General features: G+C 42.3%; 1 protein-coding gene and 1 pseudogene across 5 annotated transcripts in view; both read left to right on the top strand.

Moving 5' to 3' along the window:
* The window catches only part of LOC145721363 (large ribosomal subunit protein uL15 pseudogene), an 8562-nt pseudogene extending 900 nt beyond the window's left edge, over positions 1-7662 (top strand).
* Positions 7663-10726: 3064 nt separating this feature from the next.
* SLC11A2 (solute carrier family 11 member 2) overlaps positions 10727-22106 on the top strand; it is a 38993-nt gene continuing 27613 nt past the window's right edge. Inside the window, exon 1 of one of the 5 annotated variants that reach the window (XM_081821675.1) lies at positions 10727-10875. In XM_081821675.1, coding sequence (XP_081677801.1) covers positions 10830-10875 — 46 coding nt within the window. In that variant the 5' untranslated portion in view covers positions 10727-10829. Of the gene's footprint in view, positions 10876-12030; positions 12202-20343; positions 20488-22106 lie in introns of those variants that run through there. The other 4 variants (XM_081821674.1, XM_081821676.1, XM_081821673.1 and 1 more) reach the window with 4 other exon arrangements.

Here is a 22106-nt window from a genome sequence, read left to right as displayed (position 1 = left end):
GAGCCACCCAAGCGCCCCTTCCTGTGGCATTTATTTTTATTTCCGTCAAATTTGTTTTCAAAATTCATCCATGTAGACCAAATTCATTAATTTTAGCTGCTGTGTGTGATATTCCATCACATGAATACACTCCAATTTGTTATTCTATTTGTGACTAAAAACATTTATGTTGTTTTCAATGTTTCATTATTACAAACACTGTCTTGTAGGGAACATCATTGAACAAATTTCCTTGTTCTTATGTATGAAAGTTTCTCTTAAGCAGTGTTTTCAGAGTGTTTTTTTTTAAACCATAACTCATAGTACAAAATACATTTTCTTTCAAGGCTCATTTCATATATGAAATAAAAGTTTAGTGAAGTAATATCTACTTAGGTTATATGAACTCTATTTCCTTTCTATTCCATTTTTGTAAACTGCTGGACATGACTCACTAAATTGATTTCCTGACCCACTCTTGGATTGAAAACGCTGCTCTAAGGCAACAGACTTTCTGCATCAAAGGACATACATTTTAGATTTGAGTAAATATTGCCAAGTTGCTCTCCAAAGTGGTTGTGTCAATTTTATAGAATATGCAAGTCCTAGTTTCTCACCAACACTTAAATGGTCAGACTTTTAAATTATTGCTAATCCAATAGATGTGAAATGAATCTCATTGTCAGTTTACTTTGCATTTTCCTGGGTACTGGAGAGGTGGAATAGATTTTTATGTGGTTATTGGTTATTTGAATGTCTTTTGATAATTATCTATTTATACCTTTTGTCCATTTTTCCACTGGGTTGTTTATCTTTCTTTTGTTATTATTAGTTTATAGGAATCCTTTCCAGATGCTAGATAACCAATCCTTTTCTGATATGCATGTGTGTTGCAGATACTTTTCCCTGTCTCCTCATCTGTCATTTGTATTTTAACCTTATGTAAGATACCTTTTGAGGGGCCCCTGGTTGGCTCATTTGGTGGAGCACGTGACTCTTCATCTCAGGGTGGTGAGTTCAAGCCCCACATTGGGTGTGAAGCCTACTTAAAAAAAAAAGATGTCTTTTGCGTACGAGTTTTTAATATTTGTTATAGACAGTTTCATCAAAATTGGCTATCATAACTTCTGCTTTTTCATAATTTGATCTTTTATTTTTAATTTTTTTATTTTTGAAAGATTTTTATTTATTTATTTGTCAGAGAGAACAAGCACAAGCAGGGGGAGCGGCAGGCAGAGCAGGCAGAGGGAGAAGCAGGCTCCCCACTGAGCAAGGAGCCCGATGCGGGACTTGATCCCAGGACCCTGGGATCATGACCTGAGCTGAAGACAGACGCTCAACTGACTGAGACACCCAGGCGTCCCCATAATTTGATCTTTTAAATTCTATCTTAAGATCATAAAAATATTCTATATTTCTTCAGATAATTTTGAAGGTTTTGTTTTACAATTTTAGGTCTTTAATTCACCTGGAGTTCATTTTTGCCTGTTCCTTTTCTGTCTTTGAAACATGTGGGGCTCATCATTTGACTCTATCACATGTCTCATTTCAGTAATTGTCTTTGGCACCCTAGGCATCTTGAACTCCTCCTCCCTCTAAGTCTTTCTCTTAGAAATAACAAAATGGGAACATAAATTATCTCCAGGCTAAGAAAAGTAGCTGTTTGAAGGCCTGTAAAGAAGAAGCAAGTGGCAAAAATGAGGTAAAGGGAGTCATTGAGAGGAATCTCTGCAAAAGATGATACACAAGGATGGTTCATCCTTCACAGCAGGAACCTGAAGATCCTGGAAGAAGAACTGGGTTTGCAGGGAGAAAGAAGTGTGTCTCAGAGAGCTGGCTCTGAAGGAGAGAGACTTCTGAAAGGATCCTTGTGTCCTACTTTTGAAGCCCTTCCACATCTACCCCATCTACTTTCTTTTTTATTTTATTTGTTTGAGAGAGAGCACAGAAGCAGGGGGAGAGGGATAAGCAGACTCCCCACTGAGCAGGGAGCCCAATGCGGGACTCCATCCCAGGACGCTGGGATCATGACCTGAGCCGAAGGCAGATGCTTAACCGACTGAGCCACCCAGGTGTCCCCCCTCTATTTTATTTCTCGTCCCTACCTGCAAGTCCTGTGAGCTTCTTCTGTCTTGCACTAGAAGACTGTGAAACTAAGGCATGTTAAGAGTCACATGGAAGTTGGTGAATCTGAGATTAGAACCTAAGTCTCCTGGCCGTCAAACTGAAAGGTTTCAGCTGAGTCCAGTGGAAACTAGTTTGCAAGAAAAGACTTACAAGAGAGGAGGTTAGCATTTCCAGACGAGCAGCAGTTCAAAATTACAACAGGTAGCCTTTGATTTCTAGTGTAATTTACAGTCATAATCATCATCAAAAAGCCTTTATCAGTGCCTGCTTGTAATGGGCAATTAAGGTAGACGCTGAACTAAATTTAGAATATATTTTTCATGAACATGGTCTAAGAATTCATATTCTATAAAAATTAATATAAACAGATAAGCAAAGGACATATCCATCTGACAAAAAAAAAAAGGTAGACCAGTCTAGCTACTGGGGACAGTAAAGAATTAACATCAAACATGCCAGAACTCAGGTCAATTCAAGGATAAGGACATCGCTGGATGAAGTGCAGTGCCAAGTAGGGATTGGTTATAGGGGTTCCAAGTTCAGGGAAACTGTCACCAATCAATTAGGGAGGGCGGGTCTTTTGCTTTCTGACTTCTCCCACTCCCTTCCACCCTCCACACACACACACCCCACCCCAAGCTTTTCTTCTTCCAGGGGACATAACCATAACCCTTGCTAAAGACTGAGATCAGAGGAATTCTTCCTTTGTGTTAGTCCTTGACTTTGGATAAGGGACCTTTACCCAGCATCAGCAGGAACCACCCTCAGGAACCACTTTGTGCTGCCTGGCACGTCCACAGCAATTAGAGCAAAAGGACAGAGGTAAGAAAACTAGAGGGAAGTTCTCCCCACCCAGCGTTGGTAGGGTCACCCAGGACCTCTACCACCAGTCTTGGTATTCACTGTGGTACATGGCTCATTAACCCCACTAGCACCATTTACTGACCTTCCCCCGGGTCCAATTTCTGTTGTATTGTGAAGTTAAACAAAAGAAACCATGAGGTCTTTCGAAACTAATTCTATTCAGCTTTAGAAACTTGGTCATTCTGAATCTCTGTCATTCTGAATCTCTGACCCCACCCCTACAGAAGACTCCCCATTAATCTCTTTTTCAGTCTGGGTGACTCAGGTAGGGCTGAACACATCCCCTAGCTCTAAGGGTCAGTTTGTGTCCCAGGCACCTCTGGGCACTGTTTTCAGCTCATGATACCTACCCATGCTAGGTATCAGACAGAGCCCTCCCTGACACTTCTGCTGGAATAGTAGGGAAAGAGATACTCTAACCTGCAAGCTGTGAGGATGACATCAGTCCAGAGCAGATGGTGGCTATTGTTCCACCGTACAAGGAAAACCGGCTTGAGAATGAAATCGTGCTAGGACTGGTTCGGAGCCCAGAGTGGGAGAGAGTTAGAAAGAGACAGATGGACAGTCGCTTGGCAATATTTGAGTCCTCAGATCCAGCCCTGCTCAAAGCTAGATGTGCCTTTGGATTTCCCACTTATGTGAGTGATTCAGTTCCCTTTGAGCACAACCAGTCTGAATGGGTTTCTAGCTGTCACTCACAATCAAAAAACAAGACAAAAATCATGCCTAGTGCACATTTATTTTTTTCCCTAGCGCACATTTAACTATATAATTTGTACCACATCAATTTTCACTTGTTTACTGAATAACGCATGCAGCAGGTTTTTACCTAAAATTTTTGAACATTTTTATACCTCACAAAATAATCTCGTGTGTGTATATAAAACTTAAGTTTTAAAAAAGATTTTATTTGGGGCGCCTGGATGGCTCAGTTGGTTAAGCGACTGCCTTCGGCTCAGGTCATGATCCTGGAGTCCCTGAATCGAGTCCCGCATCGGGCTCCCTGCACAGCAGGGAGTCTGCTTCTCCCTCTGACCCTCCCCCCTCTCATGTGCTCTCTCTCTCTCATTCTGTCTCAAATAAATAAATAAAATCTAAAAAAAAGGAATTCCTGGGCCATCTGCAGTATATGAATTATGTCGTGTCACAACAACCCATAAGGTAGGTACTATTATCCTTGATAGTTGGAAAGCTTAGATAATATGCCCAGAATCTCATGGTAAGAGACAGAGTTAGAACTAGGACCCAGGGGCGCCTGGGTGGCTCAGTCAGTTAAGCGTCTGCCTTCAGCTCAGGTCATGATCTCAGGGTCCTGGGATCGAGCCCCGCATCGGGCTCCCTGCTTGGCGGGGAATCTACTTCTCCCTCTCCCGCTGCCTGCTCCCCCTGCTTGTGCTCTCTGTCGGGTAAATAAATAAAATCTTTAAAAAAAAATAAAAATAAAAAAGATTTTATTTATTTATTTGAGAGAGAGAGAGAGCACGCGTGCCACATGCACGATGTGGGGGAGGAGCAGGGGCAGAGGGAGAGGCAGACTCCCCGCTGAGCAGGGAGCCTAACGTAGAGCTTGATCCCATGAGCTGGAGATCATGACCAGAGCCAAAGGCAGACACTTAACCGACTGACCACTCAGGCGCCCCTAGAACCTCATTTTAACACAATTATGTGAGGCGGGATATATGTTACTCTTTTAGTTGGTCAAACTGAAGCTCGGAGAAATCAAGCAGTTCATTCAGCATCACACAGCTAATAAACAGCAGAGCAAGAACTCTAATGTAGGTCTTCTGGCTCTAAATCCCAGGCCTATTGTATAGCTCTTCATCTGCTCAAGTATTTGTAGGGTTCTTCATGAATTTATTTTTTTGTCTCTCTTAATACAAGAGAAGCTCACTTAAAGACAGGACTTTGCTGTTTGCCTTGAGTCCCTGTTTTACTTCCTAGGGCAGCTTCCTGGTATGAATGGGACTCAGAGTAGGGGGTTGGCTCTCACTGATTGTAAGATTAGGGTTTGCCAGATCTGCTTCCTCTCATCAAGGAGCTTGTAATCAGCTGACTGAAATAATGCATATGTATTACAGTGGTGTTTTTCCACCTTTTTTGACTGCTATGGTAAGAAACTACACACACATTATTGAAGTTTAACGAAGCAATACCTGCCTTAGTACTTGTGACAGTCTTTGATGTTTCCTATTTCATTTTTTAAAAATTCTGATTGTGACCCACTAAATGCATTTCATCATTCAATAAGATGGATTGAAACCCAGTTTGAAAAGCACTGTTACAGGTTATATATACGTAAAGTCAAATCCAAGCTAAAGTTCAATATAAGAAATGTTTATTGAGTGCTAAGGATGTGCTAAGTATATTGCTAGGTGCAGTGAATGATATAAAATAAAGTACGTATAGGGCGCCTGGGTGGCTCAGTTGGTTAAGCGACTGCCTTCAGCTCAGGTCATGATCCCAGGGTCCTGGGATCGAGTCCCACATCGGGCTCCCTGCTCTGCGGGAAGCTTGCTTATCCCTCTCCCTCTCCCCCTGCTTGTGTTCCCTCTCTCGCTGTGTCTCTCTCTGTCAAATAAATAAAATCTTAAAAAAAAAAATAAAGTATGTATAGCTATATGACACTCATAATCTAGTGACAGAAATTAGAGAATAAACTCAAATAATTAATAAAAGGAAAAATATGAGCCCAAAAAAACCCCATAAAGGTTCAGGAGCAGTAGAAGTCACATCCTGTGAGAACCAGGAAAGGCTTTAAGGAGTAGGTAGCATTTGAGTTAGGTCTTGAAAAGTGGATACTAGAACTGCGAGTGGAGGTAACAGAAGGAGCCAGAGCGTAGGGTCAGGCAAAATGTTTGGGAAAGAAAGAATATGAAATTCAATTGGAATGAAGGGTTTGCATGGTGAAGAAATAGAAGATGAGGTGGAAAGAAGGCTGAAACCATGGTGTGAGGAACTTGGATTGTCAGATGAAGTCTATTCCGTATTTAAATGTGGTATGTGTGTAAAACATCCTCCACATGGCATGAAGTAGCACTCAGTTAATATGACCTCCCCTTTCCTTCTTTACTCTGCAGGCAATAGGAAGTTTCTAAGTGGGGAAGAGAAATGGTCAGGTTGATTGGGGAAATTGAGGCTGTTGAGGTCAGCGCTGTGGAGGCCCAAGCAAAAAGGTAGCAGTTGAAATAGAAGGGGACAATTGACCTTGTGCAGGTAGGCAACAGTAACTGGCATTATTATATGTGAGGGAGGATGAGGAATCCATGATGACTTTCAATTTTTAAGTCCCAAATACTGGGAATGTAGGGAAATTGTAAGAAAACCTGGTTTGAATAAAAAGGAGGATAGTTAGGAATGTTGACTTTCTAACTGGACAACCAGGGAGAAAGTCCAAGAGGCAGTTGTAGCTCGGGAAAAGAGGGTGCAGGGAATAACGGCCTTTGGGAATCACTGTCAAGAAGGTGAAATGGTGCCATGGCTATGAAGTGATGTGACCATAGCCTTGAAGTCCTCCCTGAGGATACACCAGTGAACATGACAAAGTCCTGGCTCTCAAGGAGAAATACAAACCGTGAAAACAATTCAGTGGGGTAGTGCTATGGAAAAGGGAAGAATACAGCATAGTGCATCATAGGACTACATAGAAGACAGGCCTCACTCAGACCTGGGCTCATGGAAGGATTTTGGAGGAAGAAGCATTTAAAGTAAGACCTCAGTGGTGAGTAGGAGTTAGCCAGGTGAAGGATGCATAAACCAAGAATGTTCCAACAGAAGCACAGCATGTGAAAAGATGGGGAGGCAAGAAAGAACATTGGTACATTTGGGGAACAAAAACATAGAGGGAGCATCCTTATGAGGTTGGTATCATACCCAGTTCAGATAAAGAAATGAAACACAAAGATTTAATAACATATCCATGGTTTCCCAGCTGGTGAGACCTGGAACCCAGGTCTACTTTACTCTTAAGAGGTTGTTCTTTCCATTATTCCAACCTGTCCCACAAATGTCTCTAATGCTGGGTGGGTCCTGGTACTATTACATTGAAGTTGCTGAGATTAGGTAGAGTTAGAGGACTAAGGATTGAAACCAAGGAATGCCTACATTTAAGGAGTAGGAGGAAAGAGGAGAAAAACAGCAGTTGAAGAAAGTCGAGCAAGAGCAATCCAAATAGGAGAACTAGGGACGCCTGGCTGGCGAAGTCAATCAAGCGTTTGACTCTTGGTTTTGGCTCAGGTTGTGATCTCAGGGTTGTGAGATCCAGCCCTGTGTCAGGCTCTGTGCAGAGTCTGCTTGAGGTTCTCTCTCCCTCTCCCTCTGCTTCTCCTGCTCATGCTCTTTTCTTCTCTCTCTCTCTAAAATAAATCTTTAAACGAAACAAAACAGAACTACCCAGCAAACAGAGCATGATGGATTCCAAAGAAAGAAAGAGCTGGAAGAGGAGTGGTACAACATTTCGAATGTGGCAAGAGCTGAAGAGTTTGTGGGTTCTGACCATAGGTGGCCAATGATGATATCACTTAGCTAACAAGAAAGTAATTTCAAGGGTGGATCACAAAGGGTGGAAAAATAAACGAGTGTTCAGGAAGTAGAGTGAGTGCAGATCACTTTTTCAGAAACACTGATTTTGGGTTACAGGAAGAATTAAGAAGAGAAGCCAACTCAGATGGAGGTAGCGGGTTTATTAGGAAGTGATCTTGAGATCACCAGTAAGGGAAGGGAAGGAAGCAAATCTGCACAGAAGGAGAAGCTGGGCTGTGACATAGGACAAAGGCTCAGCCAACCTTCAGAGCTGTCCCTCGTTGGGATGAGAAGGCTGAATCTTTATACTCCCACGTAAATCAGTCATTCATCGTGGGCTGCCTGAGAAAGGCGCATGACAGGACAGCTGAGGGCCATCTGCCAGCAGCATTCCCACTTCAAACAGCTGGAGTCCTAAGTCCTTCATTCTCAAAGGGGGTCCTGCCTGTGCATTCCAGCGTTTATCACAGGAATAGCCTTACAAGGCTAACAGAAGTCAAGGGAGGAATATTTTTAGGATTGGTAAGACTCAACTTTAGAAATAGATACATAAATAGAAACAGATATATCCTAATTATTATTTTGTAATGCCCTGTCAGGCAACATGTCAGCCATAACATATTAAAAAGTGGGCTAGGGGCGCCTGGGTGGCTCAGATGGTTAAGCATCTGCCTTCGGCTCAGGTCATGATCCCAGAGTTCTGGGATCGAGTCCCGCATCGGGCTCCCTGCTCCTTGGGAGCCTGCTTCTCCCTCTGCCTCTCTCTCTCTTTCTGTCTCTCATGAATAAATAAATAAAATCTGTAAAAAAAAAAAAAAGTGGGCTAATTCATACATTTATGAAACACCTCCCATATATTTGGCCTTTGTTAGCAGCAGATGTACAAAGATAAGATAATCACCCCTATTGAGAAGTTTACAATTTATTATTGTTATTTTTAAAGATTTTATTTATTTGACAGAGAGAGAGACAGTGAGAGAGGGAACACAAATAGGGGGAGAGGGAGAGGGAAAAGCAGGCTTCCCGCCCAGCAGGGAGCCCGATGCAGGGCTTGATCCCAGGACCCTGGGATCATGACCTGAGCCAAAGGCAGACGCTTAACGACTGAGCCACCCAGGCACCCCGAAGCTTACAATTTAGTGGGAGAAGAAGAATGTACAAAAACAATAACCCGGTAAGGGGCTATGCTTATCTTATTTGTGCTTGTATCTGTACCACCCCATGTATGCCTAGCACATAGTAGGCTCTCAAATATACACAGAATGAGCCAGTGGTAGAGTAAAATAAGAGGTCCTTGGGTAGAAGACAAAATGTAGGGCTAATACTGCCTGGAGGAGTCGGGGGGGGGTATATTTTAAGGGAAGATTAAATAATAATAATAATAACAATAATGATGATGTTTTCCAGATAAGGAAGGGGAGGGGTGGGAAGAGTTAAATTCCAGGCAGCTGTTTCAGGGAAAACAAAAGCACCAAAAAGAATACTTGGAGAGTGAGTAGAAGGTAAGTATGGAAAGAAAAGTCTTCTATTTCAATAAAGGGCACACATGATGCAAATACATATTAACATCTACACAGAAATGAGTTGGCTAGGGTGGTAATGTGGAATGTTCAGGGAACTTACAATAGGATGTTACGAAAGATCATTTTTGAGCTAGATTTAAATGAAAGGGAATTGTTTTAGATGTACACAATAGAGGCAGTACGGTGTGGTAGTTGAGTGCTGGTTCTTGAAGAACAGATTTGTGTTCAAAGACTGGCTCTACCACTAACTAGGTGTATGTACTTAGGCAAGAAACCTTCCTAAGACTTAGGTTCCTAAATTGCAAAATATAGTTCCTGCCTTACAAATCTCTTGTGAGGATAATTCATGTTTGTGATGTTAAATATGGTGTTTGATATAGATACATAAGAATTTAATTAATGTTGTCAGTAGGAATTGCAGACCTGGAGTATATATGAGTGGAGTGTGTATGTTGGGAGAAACTGCTGAGAAAGGAAACAGGAGATGTGGTAGAGTCTCATTGTAAAATCCATTCCTATTTTTGGAATTCCTCAAACAGGGCTTTTTCCTTCAACATTTTAGTTCGTGGATGATTTCATATGAACTTCCATTTTCCTGTGAAGCAGACAAATTGGTGGCCAACCCCATCTAAGGCAGCTCTATATTAGAGACATTGTCTGAGGTAGAACAAGGACAGGGAGCAGGTCAAGTTGTAAAGATATGACTTTTAGTGCAGAGATCTTCATCTGGGTCCAGGGCAGGAGATCATAGATCCTTCTACTGACCCTATGACTGTTCTGAGTAGGAAGCAGAGCCATTTGCTAGAAGCCTACTTTGACTAATATAAATCTATTAGTCTTTTCTTTCTTTTCCATTCGAAGATTATTTCTTTCTATCATACATATTTGCATATGTTTCTTATGGTATTAAGCAGATTTTCTTTAAAACTATCAGGAAACTTTCTGAAGGCAGCCACTTCTTGCTCCCAGTATCCCACCTCATTCTCCTCACCTCCCCCTTCTGTCTCCTTTCCACCTGTGCCTCCAGCTGGCCTACTAAACTATTTGCCAGAGGCATCATTTCCTCATTCTTTCAGTTCCCCTCCTTCCAGATTGAGAAATTCTGGACTTGCTCTGGATTTGTTTTTCTACAGTCTCAGGGTTTTGTTTTTTATCTTTTTCTTTTTTATCAGGCACCCCAGTCCTGGGTTTGCATGGCTTTGTGGTCGGCCTATGGATCACTGATTAACCAGGCTGATGCCAGCAGGTCCCTCAGATCCCAAGGAATAGACTAGGCGGTATTTTTACCCGCACGCTGAGACTCCTCATAATTGCATCAGTGCTGTACACACCTATGGAAAATACTAGTAGACTGTCGGGCTTGGGGTTAATTGGTTTCAGCTCACACCTTAGGGGAGCAGAGTCCTAGCACACATGCTAGCCTGGTACAAGTGCCCAGACTGGCTTCACACTAAGGGGAGTGGCATCCTGAAGGAACGCAATTCCTTTTCCTCCACCCCTTTCGTCCACTGGCACTCACAGGCCGGCCTCCAGCTCCTGCCAAACGGATCAAAGATGTAATCTTAGAATAAAAGTTTTCTTTCTTTAATATCCAGGAGTGGCCGATATATGATGCTTCCCTTTTCATGGCAGGTCAAAGGTGAAATTTGATCAGGCTTTGAAGGTGTGGCTTGCCTCTTGAAACTCGCCGCGGTTGTCTTTACCAATGTGGTGTTGCTCAGGGCAGCCCAAAGTGCCCTTATCTAACCAAGGGAGGCGCACTTGTCTGCATATATAGAGGCAGGAGCCGACACTGGGAAGTCAAATCCAGTCGGTCCAATGAAGAAGCGACCTAAGATGGAGGAAGCTCCACACTGTGAGCTCAGTAAGTAGCCAGCAACTATACAAAAGCCCAAGGAGATTGCTCAGCTGAGCAGACCTGGAAGGGTGACAAGAATGGCTCCAGCCATTTTACTTTCTAGTTGCAGCAGAGGTTCCCAAAGGAAGGGTTCTGGTCTGGAGGGACTTCATCAAGTCTTGCTGAAACTACCCAGGTGTTTTGTTGAGAGATTGTCAGAACTAATTATTGTGTGTGTTTTTTTTCTCTCCAGGAGAAATTCTGTATGGAAACCAGCCTGTATCAGATAACTGACGATGCTCGGCCCACTTTTTTTGTCCCTGAGTTTTTTACTTTGTACTTGATTTGGATTTTTCTTTTTGCAGTTCACTCTCCTATCATCCTCTCTTGGACTCTTTTTGCTATCTAATAAAATTTTCTCCTAGCAGTTTTTACATGAAGAAAGAAGTTGGAGGGGTTGATGCTTTTCCTTTCTAGGTCTACAATTTGGTCAAATAAGCTCGGTTATCTTTAATGTAAGCTGTAGGGGGCTGTCTAAGAATGTTTCTGGATGCTCTAAAGGACATTGTAGAAAGTGAGGGTGGCTTGTCAGACCATTTTTCTTCCCTCTAAAGCGCTACTAGTCTGGCCATTATCTTCAGGGAAAGACTGGCGCGTGAGGTTGAGGCTGGGGCTGGAGCGGGTTTGCTTTTAGGTAGATAGAGATAAAGCCTGGGGCAAGAAGCGAGACAGACAGGTAGGATGGCAGTAGGGCACCCGATGCGGTAGCACTGGCCGCACTAGCTGATGTTCCGCGGTTCCTCCCAGGTGTGGCTTGCTTTTGGTGAGGCTGCAGATACTATGATGTGACTCCAGGGACGAGAGGAGACGGTCCTGCCGGGTTGGCTAAACTTTATATAGTGGAGCCGTACCTCGTAGAGCAATGTCTACAGAAAAAAAGGGGCTCGACTGCCAGTATCTAATGTGAGGCAGCGGCTAACTACGGTAGGAAATTTAAGTGTCCCGGGAGCGCCCCCGCCGTGGGAACTTCCGAATCCGCACTCCGCGAGTAGGACCCACGCAAGCCAAAGGCTCCACTGGAGGCACCTCCCGCCGAGGCCGCTGTGGCCCCGCCTCCAGCCTGACCCGGGGGCGGGCGGAGCCTCGGGACGCCGTCAGCTGGCCACGCGCGCCCGCAGCTACGGGGAATACGAGGAATCCAGCCAATAGGAATGTGCAACTGCCGTCCTGTTGGCCAATCGCGGGGCGTGTGGGGGTTGGCCCGCTTGGCTCTAGCTCCGGGGATATGGAGATGCCAGCGCGAGGGCATCTTGTCAGGTGGTTGCGGAGCGGGTAAGGCGGCGGGCAGGCAAGGTTAGGGGTCACGCGAACGCGCCGCTTTCCCTAGGCGGGCCGGGAGGGCGCAGGGCGGCTAGAGGGTGGGCGAGGGAGCAGGCGCCGGGGCCAGTATGGGGTGCGCGGGGCGTCGTGCGGAACAGCGAGGGGCGGTGCGGGCCGGGAGGGCCTAAGGCGCGGGGGGCCAGACGGAGCCGCATTCTTCGAAGGAAGACGGAGAGCGGGGGTGGGGGGCGCGGGAAGCGGACGCCTGAGGTTGTGGGGGCCTCGTCCCTTCCCCGCCGAGGCCTGGGAGAAATGGCCGAACGCCCGGTTGGACCTGCCGCCGCGCCGGAACCCGTGACCGAGGGTGCGCTAACCCGCTTCACGCCGCGGAGGAGGCGACGGGCACAGGGCAAGGTCCCGGCACCCTCCTCCTTATCTGCAGAGCTCTGGGCCCGCGCCCGCTCCCTGGGCCTCCCGCCGCACCTCTCCAACAATAAAGTTCACTTTAGTGCAGCCGACATCCGTGGAGCGCTTTCCAGTGCAGGGCCTGGGGAGGCCGCTGAGTACTCGTGTGTAGATTGGTTTTAGGGCTGTTTGTGCGCCTGCCAGGCTCCAGGTACTATTACAGGGGGCACTGTAGCACAGGGTGTGTAAGTGGGGTGGATGCTCTCCGACTGTTGGGTTTCCTGTATCCCTACTTTTAAAGCTGTCGCTTGTATTTTGATATTCCGTCTTTGGATTCCTTTCCACTTTTGATTCCCCCCAAGACCCCACTTCATGTATCCGAGGATTTCAAAGAGCTTCCTTAAGGGAGAAGTTAAGAAACTTGGGCTCAAGTTTTCCTATGCATAAAATGAACATATTTTCATATTGTCTATTGCCTTCAGAGGAGTGCTGTGAAGTTAAAGGAACGTGGCATATCTTTAAAGTGGAAAACAAAAGGAAAATTCTGTGGAAGGAGAGGCAAGGGCAGATAGGCTTCCAGAAACTTTTGCTGGCCATTAATTTTAGTGAATATTGGTGAAACCGGGGGCACTGTTTACCTTGACTCCTGTGAAATCGAAGGCCTACCAGTTTGCACCACTTCTTGGCTGTGTAACCCTTTGAGCAAGTTGCTTAGCCTCTTGGTTCTTTTGTTTCCAGGGACTTAAAATGGGGATTGATAATATCAGACTTACAGGGTTGTTGGTGAGTATAAAGTAACAATACACATAAGGTGTTTAGAACAGTTATTGGCCTGTAGGAGTTTGTATTGCTTATCTGTGCCTTCCTTCCCCTAAAGATTCCTAACTGAAGAATTCTGACATTACTACTTATTTAATTTTTGCTCAGAATCCGGAGCCTATTGTGAAAGAACCCTTAGGGCCTTGTTTTCCATCTACGGCAGTAATGTTGACCTGAAGGTATAGTATAATTCCACATGATTAGAGGCTTTCTACTGGGTGTTTATTTTTACCATTAAATAAGGTTGGAAACTATCTCTATACTAGGTATGCCTGTGATAGCTGTGTTGGGTAATGAAACCTCAGAACTTCTTTGTTTAGTTTTTCATCAGAAAATACTTCATTTACAGTCTTAGGCTAGGCACAGTTTGTTTTGGATCCAATACCAAAAAGGCCACGATTGCAGCATACTTGGTTTCTCATGTTTCCGGGATGGCTGTGGGACTCGGGAGGGGAATTTCTGGGCAGCCTGGCAGCACTTCTTGTTAGTGAATGGGGAAGCTTGGTATGAATCTAATCTTTACTGTTAGGATCTCAGCAGTGGTTCCTTGGATTACTCTATAGAGCAACTACTAAGCAGCTTTATTTCAGTTTTGACTCAGGGAAGTGAGGGTTAGAGGTCAGAGAATGGATCCATAAAGTAGCATCTTTTGAGTGGGTGCTGTGGAGTCAGACATCTTTATTCCTTGCCTTCTCTTCATATACACAAATACAAATGTCTGCTGACAGATATATACCCTTTCTATGAGCTTAAAAGTCTCAAGTTTTCTTGTTATCTGGAAGGCACTACTGGAAGACTTCTGTCTTCTGATTCTTCCCTTCCATGAAAGCTGCTGTTTATACACATAGCATAATCACAAAATGAGAAACTCTGAATTTATGAAAAAGAGCATCGCTTACTGCAGCAGTATGCTGGCCCGATTTGGGTGAAGTATGGATGCTTTAAGTTCACTTATTTAGCTTTGGAATGAGATAGTTTAGTAGTTCCATAGGGTTGAAAGTTGGATGTTGGGTTTGTTGAGAGTACAGTGTCTTCTTGGAATCTCTTTACTTGTGCCTGAATAAAGAGGAAGGGGAGTGACATCTTCAAAGAGTTGAGTGTTTGAGGCAAAAGGGAAGCATTTTGCCCTAGTATTGTTGTCATCTTTGTCATCTGAGTCTCTGGTTTGAATAAAATATTTTGGAAAAGAAGGCAGGGAGCATTTGGATGTGCAGAATATAAGAATTTGGAAAACATTGACTCTTGTTGTCTCACTCATCAGATGACATTTATTCTTTTGATAATTTAACAAACATATATGGAACAATTAACATTTATTGGCCCGTGGAGACACAAAGAACAGCCCTTCAGCTATCATCAGGAATATCATGGATAAAATGCAACATTGTTTGTATTATAAACTATAATAACATCAGAATGGAATATTAAAACATTTGGCTGGGAATGATAAAAATACATTTATTGTCTAATTCCTCTTCCACTTTTAAGTCTAGAATAACTTACATTTTTTTTAATGTAAGGATCAAAGTTTCCAGTAAAAACTTAAATTTGGGAAGTTAGGGTCTTTTCTTTGTGCTTATTGCTAGTAGGTCGTCTTGGATGGGTTATTTTTGTTTGTTTTGGTCCCATTTATCACTGATGATCAAGTGTCTGTTAAAACTCCTAGGTAATGAAAGGAGAAGACTACAAGTTAATTATTAAGATTTTAACAGGCTCCAGGGGCGCCTGGGTGGCTCAGTTGGTTGGGCAACTGCCTTCGGCTCAGGTCATGATCCTGGAGTCCCAGGATCGAGTCCCGCATCGGGCTCCCTGCTCGGCAGGGAGTCTGCTTCTCCCTCTGACCCTCCTCCCTCTCATGCTCTCTGTCTCTCATTCTCTCTCTCTCAAATAAATAAATAAAATCTTTAAAAAAAAAAAAAAAAAGATTTTAACAGGCTCCAAAGAGCAAAAGGAGGCATATATGCAGTCAGAGAATCTTGTAGTAAGTGTTGTCTGTCTGTACTTATAATTTTTCTTTGCTTTAAGAAAAGACATGTCGAGGAAAATTTGTACTCAAATTGTTAAGGCCAGGCTACATCCGAGAGACCAATATGTGTCATTGGAATAAATGAGTTGAATGTAGTCTAATAATAATCATTCTTCACATTTAATTACTCAAGCAAGTATGAGGGCAAAACATTTTTTCTGAGGCATGAGTGGGTATAAGTTGGTTTAATAGACTGTCTTATTTCAATATAAAGGGTCTCTGAAATTGTTCACAGAGCTTGGAGTTGTGTTCTGGGATTGATGTGTCAGGTCGGGAGGCCAGGTTGGTTCTCCCAAAGGGAAACATGCTGCTATATACCTCTGATCAGGAGGAAATCAGAGGAAGTTCTCTGTATGAGAACTGAGAGGAGCAAAGACCAAGCTATATAGAAGCAAGACTTAGTGCCCCTGACATGTCAGCAGCCAAAGAGGTGTGCTGGTTAAGCCTCAGCAATGGGCAGAGAAAGTGTTCTGTTTAGTAGGTATCAGGCCCTTCTAATTCTGAAGTCTGGTTGATGAGTGATATTTTTGTCTAAGAGATCAGTACTTCTTGACAGCCTGGCCACATTTCTCCCGGCTGTTATCGTCTTTGACACCCAGGCAGCCAGTTTCATTATCAACTGTCCTCTTTCTCCCCATATCTGACTCCCTCCCTCCTTGCTGCTTAACATTTTCTTATTCTTCTTTTTTATCATTAGATGTTCTCAACGTCAGGTTTTTCTTTCAACTCTAAAACATAGATTCTCAGAAGTCCAGCTCAGGTGAGAAACCACAGGCTTGATGTTGAGTTGAAATTGTGGTCTCTGGTAGATTAAGCAAGATTCTCCCAATTTTGAGATTATTCTATGGTATATAAAGTCAGTAAAATGAAGAACAGCCTAAGTTGGTATCTTAATGGCCATTGTGCTAGAGTGAGAAAGAGACACACACATACAGAAGCCCTGTTGTGTATTAAGTGCATGATACAATAGGAGTACTGTTTGTACTTTATGAACTGGGCGTGTTTGTGTGGCTTTTGGCTGAAGACATTCTCTACTTAGGTAGTGAAGATTAGAATTTCGAGACTTTTTTCTTTTTCTTTTCTTTTTTTTTTTTTTGAGACTTTTTTCTTAAACTGACTCCACAGGGACTTTTCACTTTGCTTCTTCGCAGAAGTAGGTGTAATCAGTCCTCAAACCTATCTTTTCTTCATTTTATGTCAAATTCATTTTCATAAGAGAAAAATAGGATACACTTATACCTAAATTTTAAAAATTCTAAACTTAACATCCTCAAGAATAATTTAGAAATTCACATGGCTTTTTAAAAAACTAATTATTATAGTTGACATACAATGTTACCTTAGTGTCAGGTGTACAACAGTGATTTGACAATTCTATACATTATGGGATGCTTACCACTGGTAAGTGGAGTTACCATTTGTCACCATATAATGTTATTACAGTATTATTGACTATATTCCCTATGCTGTACTTTTCATCTCCATGATCTATTTATTTGGTAACTGGAAGTTTGCACCTCTTAATCCCTTTTCACCTATTTTGCCTATCTTCCCTCCCACCTCCACTCTGATAACCATCAGTTTGTTGTCTATATTTAAGAGTCTGTTCATTTGTTTGTTTTGCTTTTTAGATTCCACATATAACTGAAATCATATGGTATTTGTCTTTCTCTGACTTATTTCTCTTGGCATAATATCCTCTAGGTTCATCTGGGTTGTCACAAATGGCAAGATGTCATTCTTTTTTACGACTAAGTAATAGTCTTGTGTGTGTGTGTATTTATCACTTTTTCATTATCCTTTTATCTATCTATACACAATTGGGTTGCTTCCATATCTTGTCTATTATAAATAATTCTGCAATAAACCTAGGGGTGCATATATCTTTTTGAATTAATGTTTTCATTTTCTTTGGGTAAATGCCCAGTAGTGGAAATACCAGATCATATGATATTTCTATTTTTAGTTTTTTGAGGAATCTCCATACTGTTTTCTACAGTGGTTGCACCAGTTCACATTCCCACAAACAGAGCCCAAGGGTTCTCTTTTCTCCACATCGTCATAAACACTTGTTTCTTGTCTTTTTTTTTTTTTTTTTAAAGATTCTATTTATTTATTTGAGAGAGAGACTGAGATAGAGAGAGCATGAGAGGGGGGAGGGTCAGAGGGAGGAGCAGATTCCCCGCTGAGCAGGGAGCCCGATGTGGGACTCGATCCCAGGACTCCAGGATCATGACCTGAGCCGAAGGCAGTCGCCCAACCAACTGAGCCACCCAGGCACCCCATGTTTCTTGTCTTTGATACTTGCCATTCTCACTGATATGAAGTGATAGCTCATTATGATTTTGATTTGCATTTCACTGATGATTAGTCATGTTGAGCATCTTTTCATGTGTCTGTTGGTCATCTGTACGTATTTGGAAAAATGTCTATTCGCGTTCTCTGTCATTTTTAATCAGAATTTTTTAATTTGTTTTCAGTTTTAGAAGTCCTTTATATATTTTGGATATTAACCCCTTATCAGATATATCATTTGTAAATATCTTATCCCTTTCTGTAGGTTGCCTTTTTGTTTTGTTGATGTTTTCCTTTGCTGTGCAAAAGCTTTTTATTTTGTGTGGGGGCACCTGGGTGGCTCAGTTGGTTAGGCATCTGCCTTCGGCTCAGGTCGTAGTCCCAGGGTCCTGGGATCAAGCCCCACACCTGCTTCTCCTTCTGCCTCTCTCTCTCTCTCATGAATAAATAAATAAAATCTTAAAAAAAAGAGGGGCGCCTGGGTGGCTCAGTCATTAAGCGTCTGCCTTAGGCTCAGGTCATGATCCCAGGGTCCTGGGATCGAGCCCCGCATCGGGCTCCCTGCTCCGCGGGAAGCCTGCTTCTCCCTCTCCCACTCCCCCTGCTTGTGTTCCCTCTCTCGCTGTGTATCTCTCTGTCAAATAAATAAATAAAATCTTTAAAAAAAGAAAAATTTTTTATTTTGGTATAGTCCCAGTAGTTTATTTTGCTTTTGCTTCCCTTGCCTGAGTTATATCCATAACTATGTTGCTAAGGCCAGATGTCCAAGGGATTACTTCCTATATTTTCTTTTAGGAGTTTTATGGTTTCAGATCTCACATTTAGGTCTTTAAATCATTTTGAGTTTATTTTTGTGTATGGTGTAAGAAAGTGGCCCAGTTTCATTCTTTTGCATGTTGGCTATCCAGTTTTCCCAACACCATTTGTTGAAGAGACCGTCTTTTTTCCATTGGATAATCTTTCCTGCTTTGTTGAAGATAAATTGACCATATAGTTGTGGGTTCATTTCTGGGTTTTCTGTTCTGTTCCATTGAACCATGTGTCTCTGTTTGTGCCAATACCGTCATCAGGGAAGTACAAATCAAAACTATAAGGAGATATCACCTCACACCAGTCAGAATGGCTAAAATTAACAACACAGGAAATAAGAGGTGTTGGCGAGGATGTGGAGAAAGGGGAACCCTCTTGCACTGTTGGTGGGAATGCAAACTGGTGTAGCCACTCTGGAAAACAGTATGGGGGCTCCTCAAAAAGTTAAAAATAGAACTCCCTTAAGACCCAGCAGTTGCACTACTAGTTACTTACCCAAAGGATACAAAAATACAGATTCAAAGGGTTAGGTTAGGGATTTCATTGAATCTATAGACTGCTTTGGATAGTATGGACATTTTAACAATATTAATTCTTCCAACCCATGAGCGTTGGTGAATCTTTCCATTTGTTTGTGTCATCTTCAATTTGTTTTATCAATGTCTTGTAGTTTTCAGAGTACAGGTCTTTCACCTCATTGCTTAAATTTATTCCTAGATATTTTATTCTTTTTGGTGGAATTTTAAGTGGGATTGTTTTCTTAATTTTCCTTTCTTTTACTTTATTTTAGTGTATAGAAACACAACATATTTCTTTGTATTAATTTTGTATCCTGCGACTTTACTGAATTCATTTCTTAGTTGTAATAGTTTTTTGCTGGGGTCTTTAGGATATTCTGTATATAATATCCTGTCATCTGCTAATAGTGCCAGTTTTACTTCTTTACCAATTTGAATGCCTTTATTTCTCTCTGATTGTTGCAGCTAGGACTTCCAGTACTATGTTGAATAAAAGTGGTGAGAGTGGATGTCCTTGTCTTGTTCCTGATCTTAGAGGAAAGGCTTTCAGCTTTTTACTATTGAGTATGATGTTAGCTGTGGATTTGTCATATATGGCCTTTATTATGTTGAATTATGTTCATTCTATACCCACTTTGTTGAGTTTTTATGATGAACAGATGTCCTATTTTGTCAAATGCTTTTCCTGCATCTATTGAGATGATTGTATGGTTTTATCCTTCCTCTTGTTAATATGGTACAGCACATTGATTCATAGATATTGAACCACCTTTGCATCCCTGAAATAAATCCCACTTGATCATGATGAATGATCCTATTAATGTATTGTTGAATTTGGTTTGCTGATATTTTGTTGAGGGTTTTTGCATCTATATTCATCAGGGATGTTGGCCTGTAGTCTTTCTTTCTTTCTTTCTCTCTTTCTTTCTTTCTTTCTTTCTCTCTTTCTTTCTTTCTCTCTTAAGATTTATTTGAGAAAGAGAGAGTGGGTCAGGGTAGGGGCAGAGGGAGAGGGAGATATTGAGAATCTCATGCAGACTCCCCGCTGAGCACAGAGCCCAACATGGGGCTTGATCTCATGACCCTGAGATCTTGACCTGAGCTGAAATCAAGAGCTGGATGCTTAGCTGACTGAGCCCAGGTGCCCCTGAAGTGTTTTGTTTTGTAGTATCTTTGGTTTTGGTATTGTGGGGTTATGCTAACCTTGTAGAATGAAATTAGAAGTTTTCCTTCCTCTTCTGTATTTTGGAATAGTTTGAGAAAACTAGGTATTAACTGTTCTTTTTTTTTTATCCATGAAAGTCAGAGAGAGAGAAAGAGGCAGAGGGAGAGAAGCAGGCTCCCCGCCTAGCAGGGAGCCCGATGCGGGACTCGATCCCAGGACCCCGGGATCATGACCTGAGCCGAAGGCAGACGCTTAACCATCTGAGCCACCCAGGCACCCCGGTATTAACTGTTCTTTAAATGTTTGGTAGAATTCACTTGTGAAGCCATCTGGTCCTGGACTTTTGTTTGTTGGGAGTTTTGATTACCATTTCAATTCCATTACTAGTAATTGGTTCACATGGCTTTTCTAAGCTGTTTCTTTCCCCCTCATTCCCAGTGGGGGCAAATTGAGTTTTGGAACTAATGAGATTGACATCCTCAATGGAATGACTCAGAAAATGGTACTTTTTTATTGACCTGGAATGGAAAACAGAAAGCAATAATCTCTCTCTTTTTTTTTTTTTTAAGATTTTATTTATTTATTTGACAGAGACAGTGAGAGCAGGAACACAAGCAGGGGGAGTGGGAGAGGGAGAAGCAGGCTTCCCGCTGAGCAGGGAGCCCGATGTGGGACTCGATCCCAGGACTCTGGGATCATGACCTGAGCCGAAGGCAGATGCTTAACGACTGAGCCACCCGGGCGCCCAATAATCTCTTATTAAAAAAAAAAAAAAAAAAAGTGGCTAGTAATTTTCCTTATTAAAATACATAGGGTTCAGAAAACAATTAGCCCTGTTCAAACCACTTGAATAATTCAGAGTTTTGTTGACTCCCGGTCATCCAGGATAGGAGCTTACTTTCATGAAGAACATCTTATACGACATAGGTGTTAGATTAATAATAATGGTTTAATAGAAATATCAAGTACTTTAGCCATAAAGGAGACTTTTAGGGAAAAGGATTTTAGAAGGATCCGGAAATTTTTACATTTTCTTCAGGACAAATGGAATTTTTCTTTTTATCACAGCTCCTTGTTATTCTCAAATAAACAACTCGGATATCACTTTCTAAAGCCTACATCTCTGCATTTGGCAGTTTTGACTGTGTCACAAGCATGTTGCTGGCACTGATAAATTGGCTGAGGGAAGCACCAAGAGGGAGAAGAGGTGGCTTTGCCAGTCAACTTTATTTTATTTAATTTATTATAATCTCTATTTTATTTTTTTCCCAGAGAACAGTTTTTGGTCAGTGTTTAAGGACTTAGCTCCTTACATGGGCTTTGGTGGAGGTTTTGGGGCAGCCGGGTCTAAATCGGGGTGGAGGTGTTTGATTCTTCCCTGTTTGGCAAGAGCGACCCCTGACTACCTTGCTGTGAATTTTGCCAGTCAACTTAAACATTCCTGTTCACATTTATTTAACCAGTTGTTACCATGCAAACACTTCTGGTTCCCTCTATGAGAGTTCTTTTCCTACTTTAATGCTTCCTTTGATTTTATTTATATAGGGAAGCAGAGGTAAAAAGAGAGGATGAATTAGAGGACTGTTCAAAAACATTCCTCTTTAAACCTTATAATTAATTTTAGGGAGACCTTTGCAATGTTGAACACAGCTCTGAAATCAGTGAAATAATTTTGAGGACCTTTGTTCTCTATAGGGGAATTTTATAAGAAGTATTTCAAATTCAAACTTTTTTTTTAACCGTAGGGGGAAAACAGTTAAGTTATATGTTTTTTAGTATTCGGTATTTCAGACTTTCTTAGGGGCAAATTTTAAAACAGATTTGGGGGACGCCTGGGTGGCTCAGTCGGTTAAGCATCTGCCTTCAGCTCAGGTCATGATCCCAGGGTTCCGGGATTGAG

This window comes from Leptonychotes weddellii, chromosome 5 (assembly GCF_054177405.1).
Source record: "Leptonychotes weddellii isolate Sample4059 chromosome 5, ASM5417740v2, whole genome shotgun sequence".
Classification (NCBI taxonomy): domain Eukaryota; kingdom Metazoa; phylum Chordata; class Mammalia; order Carnivora; family Phocidae; genus Leptonychotes; species Leptonychotes weddellii.
Note: the sequence above shows the minus strand (reverse complement) of the source record. Positions and strands in the feature narration are given on the sequence as shown.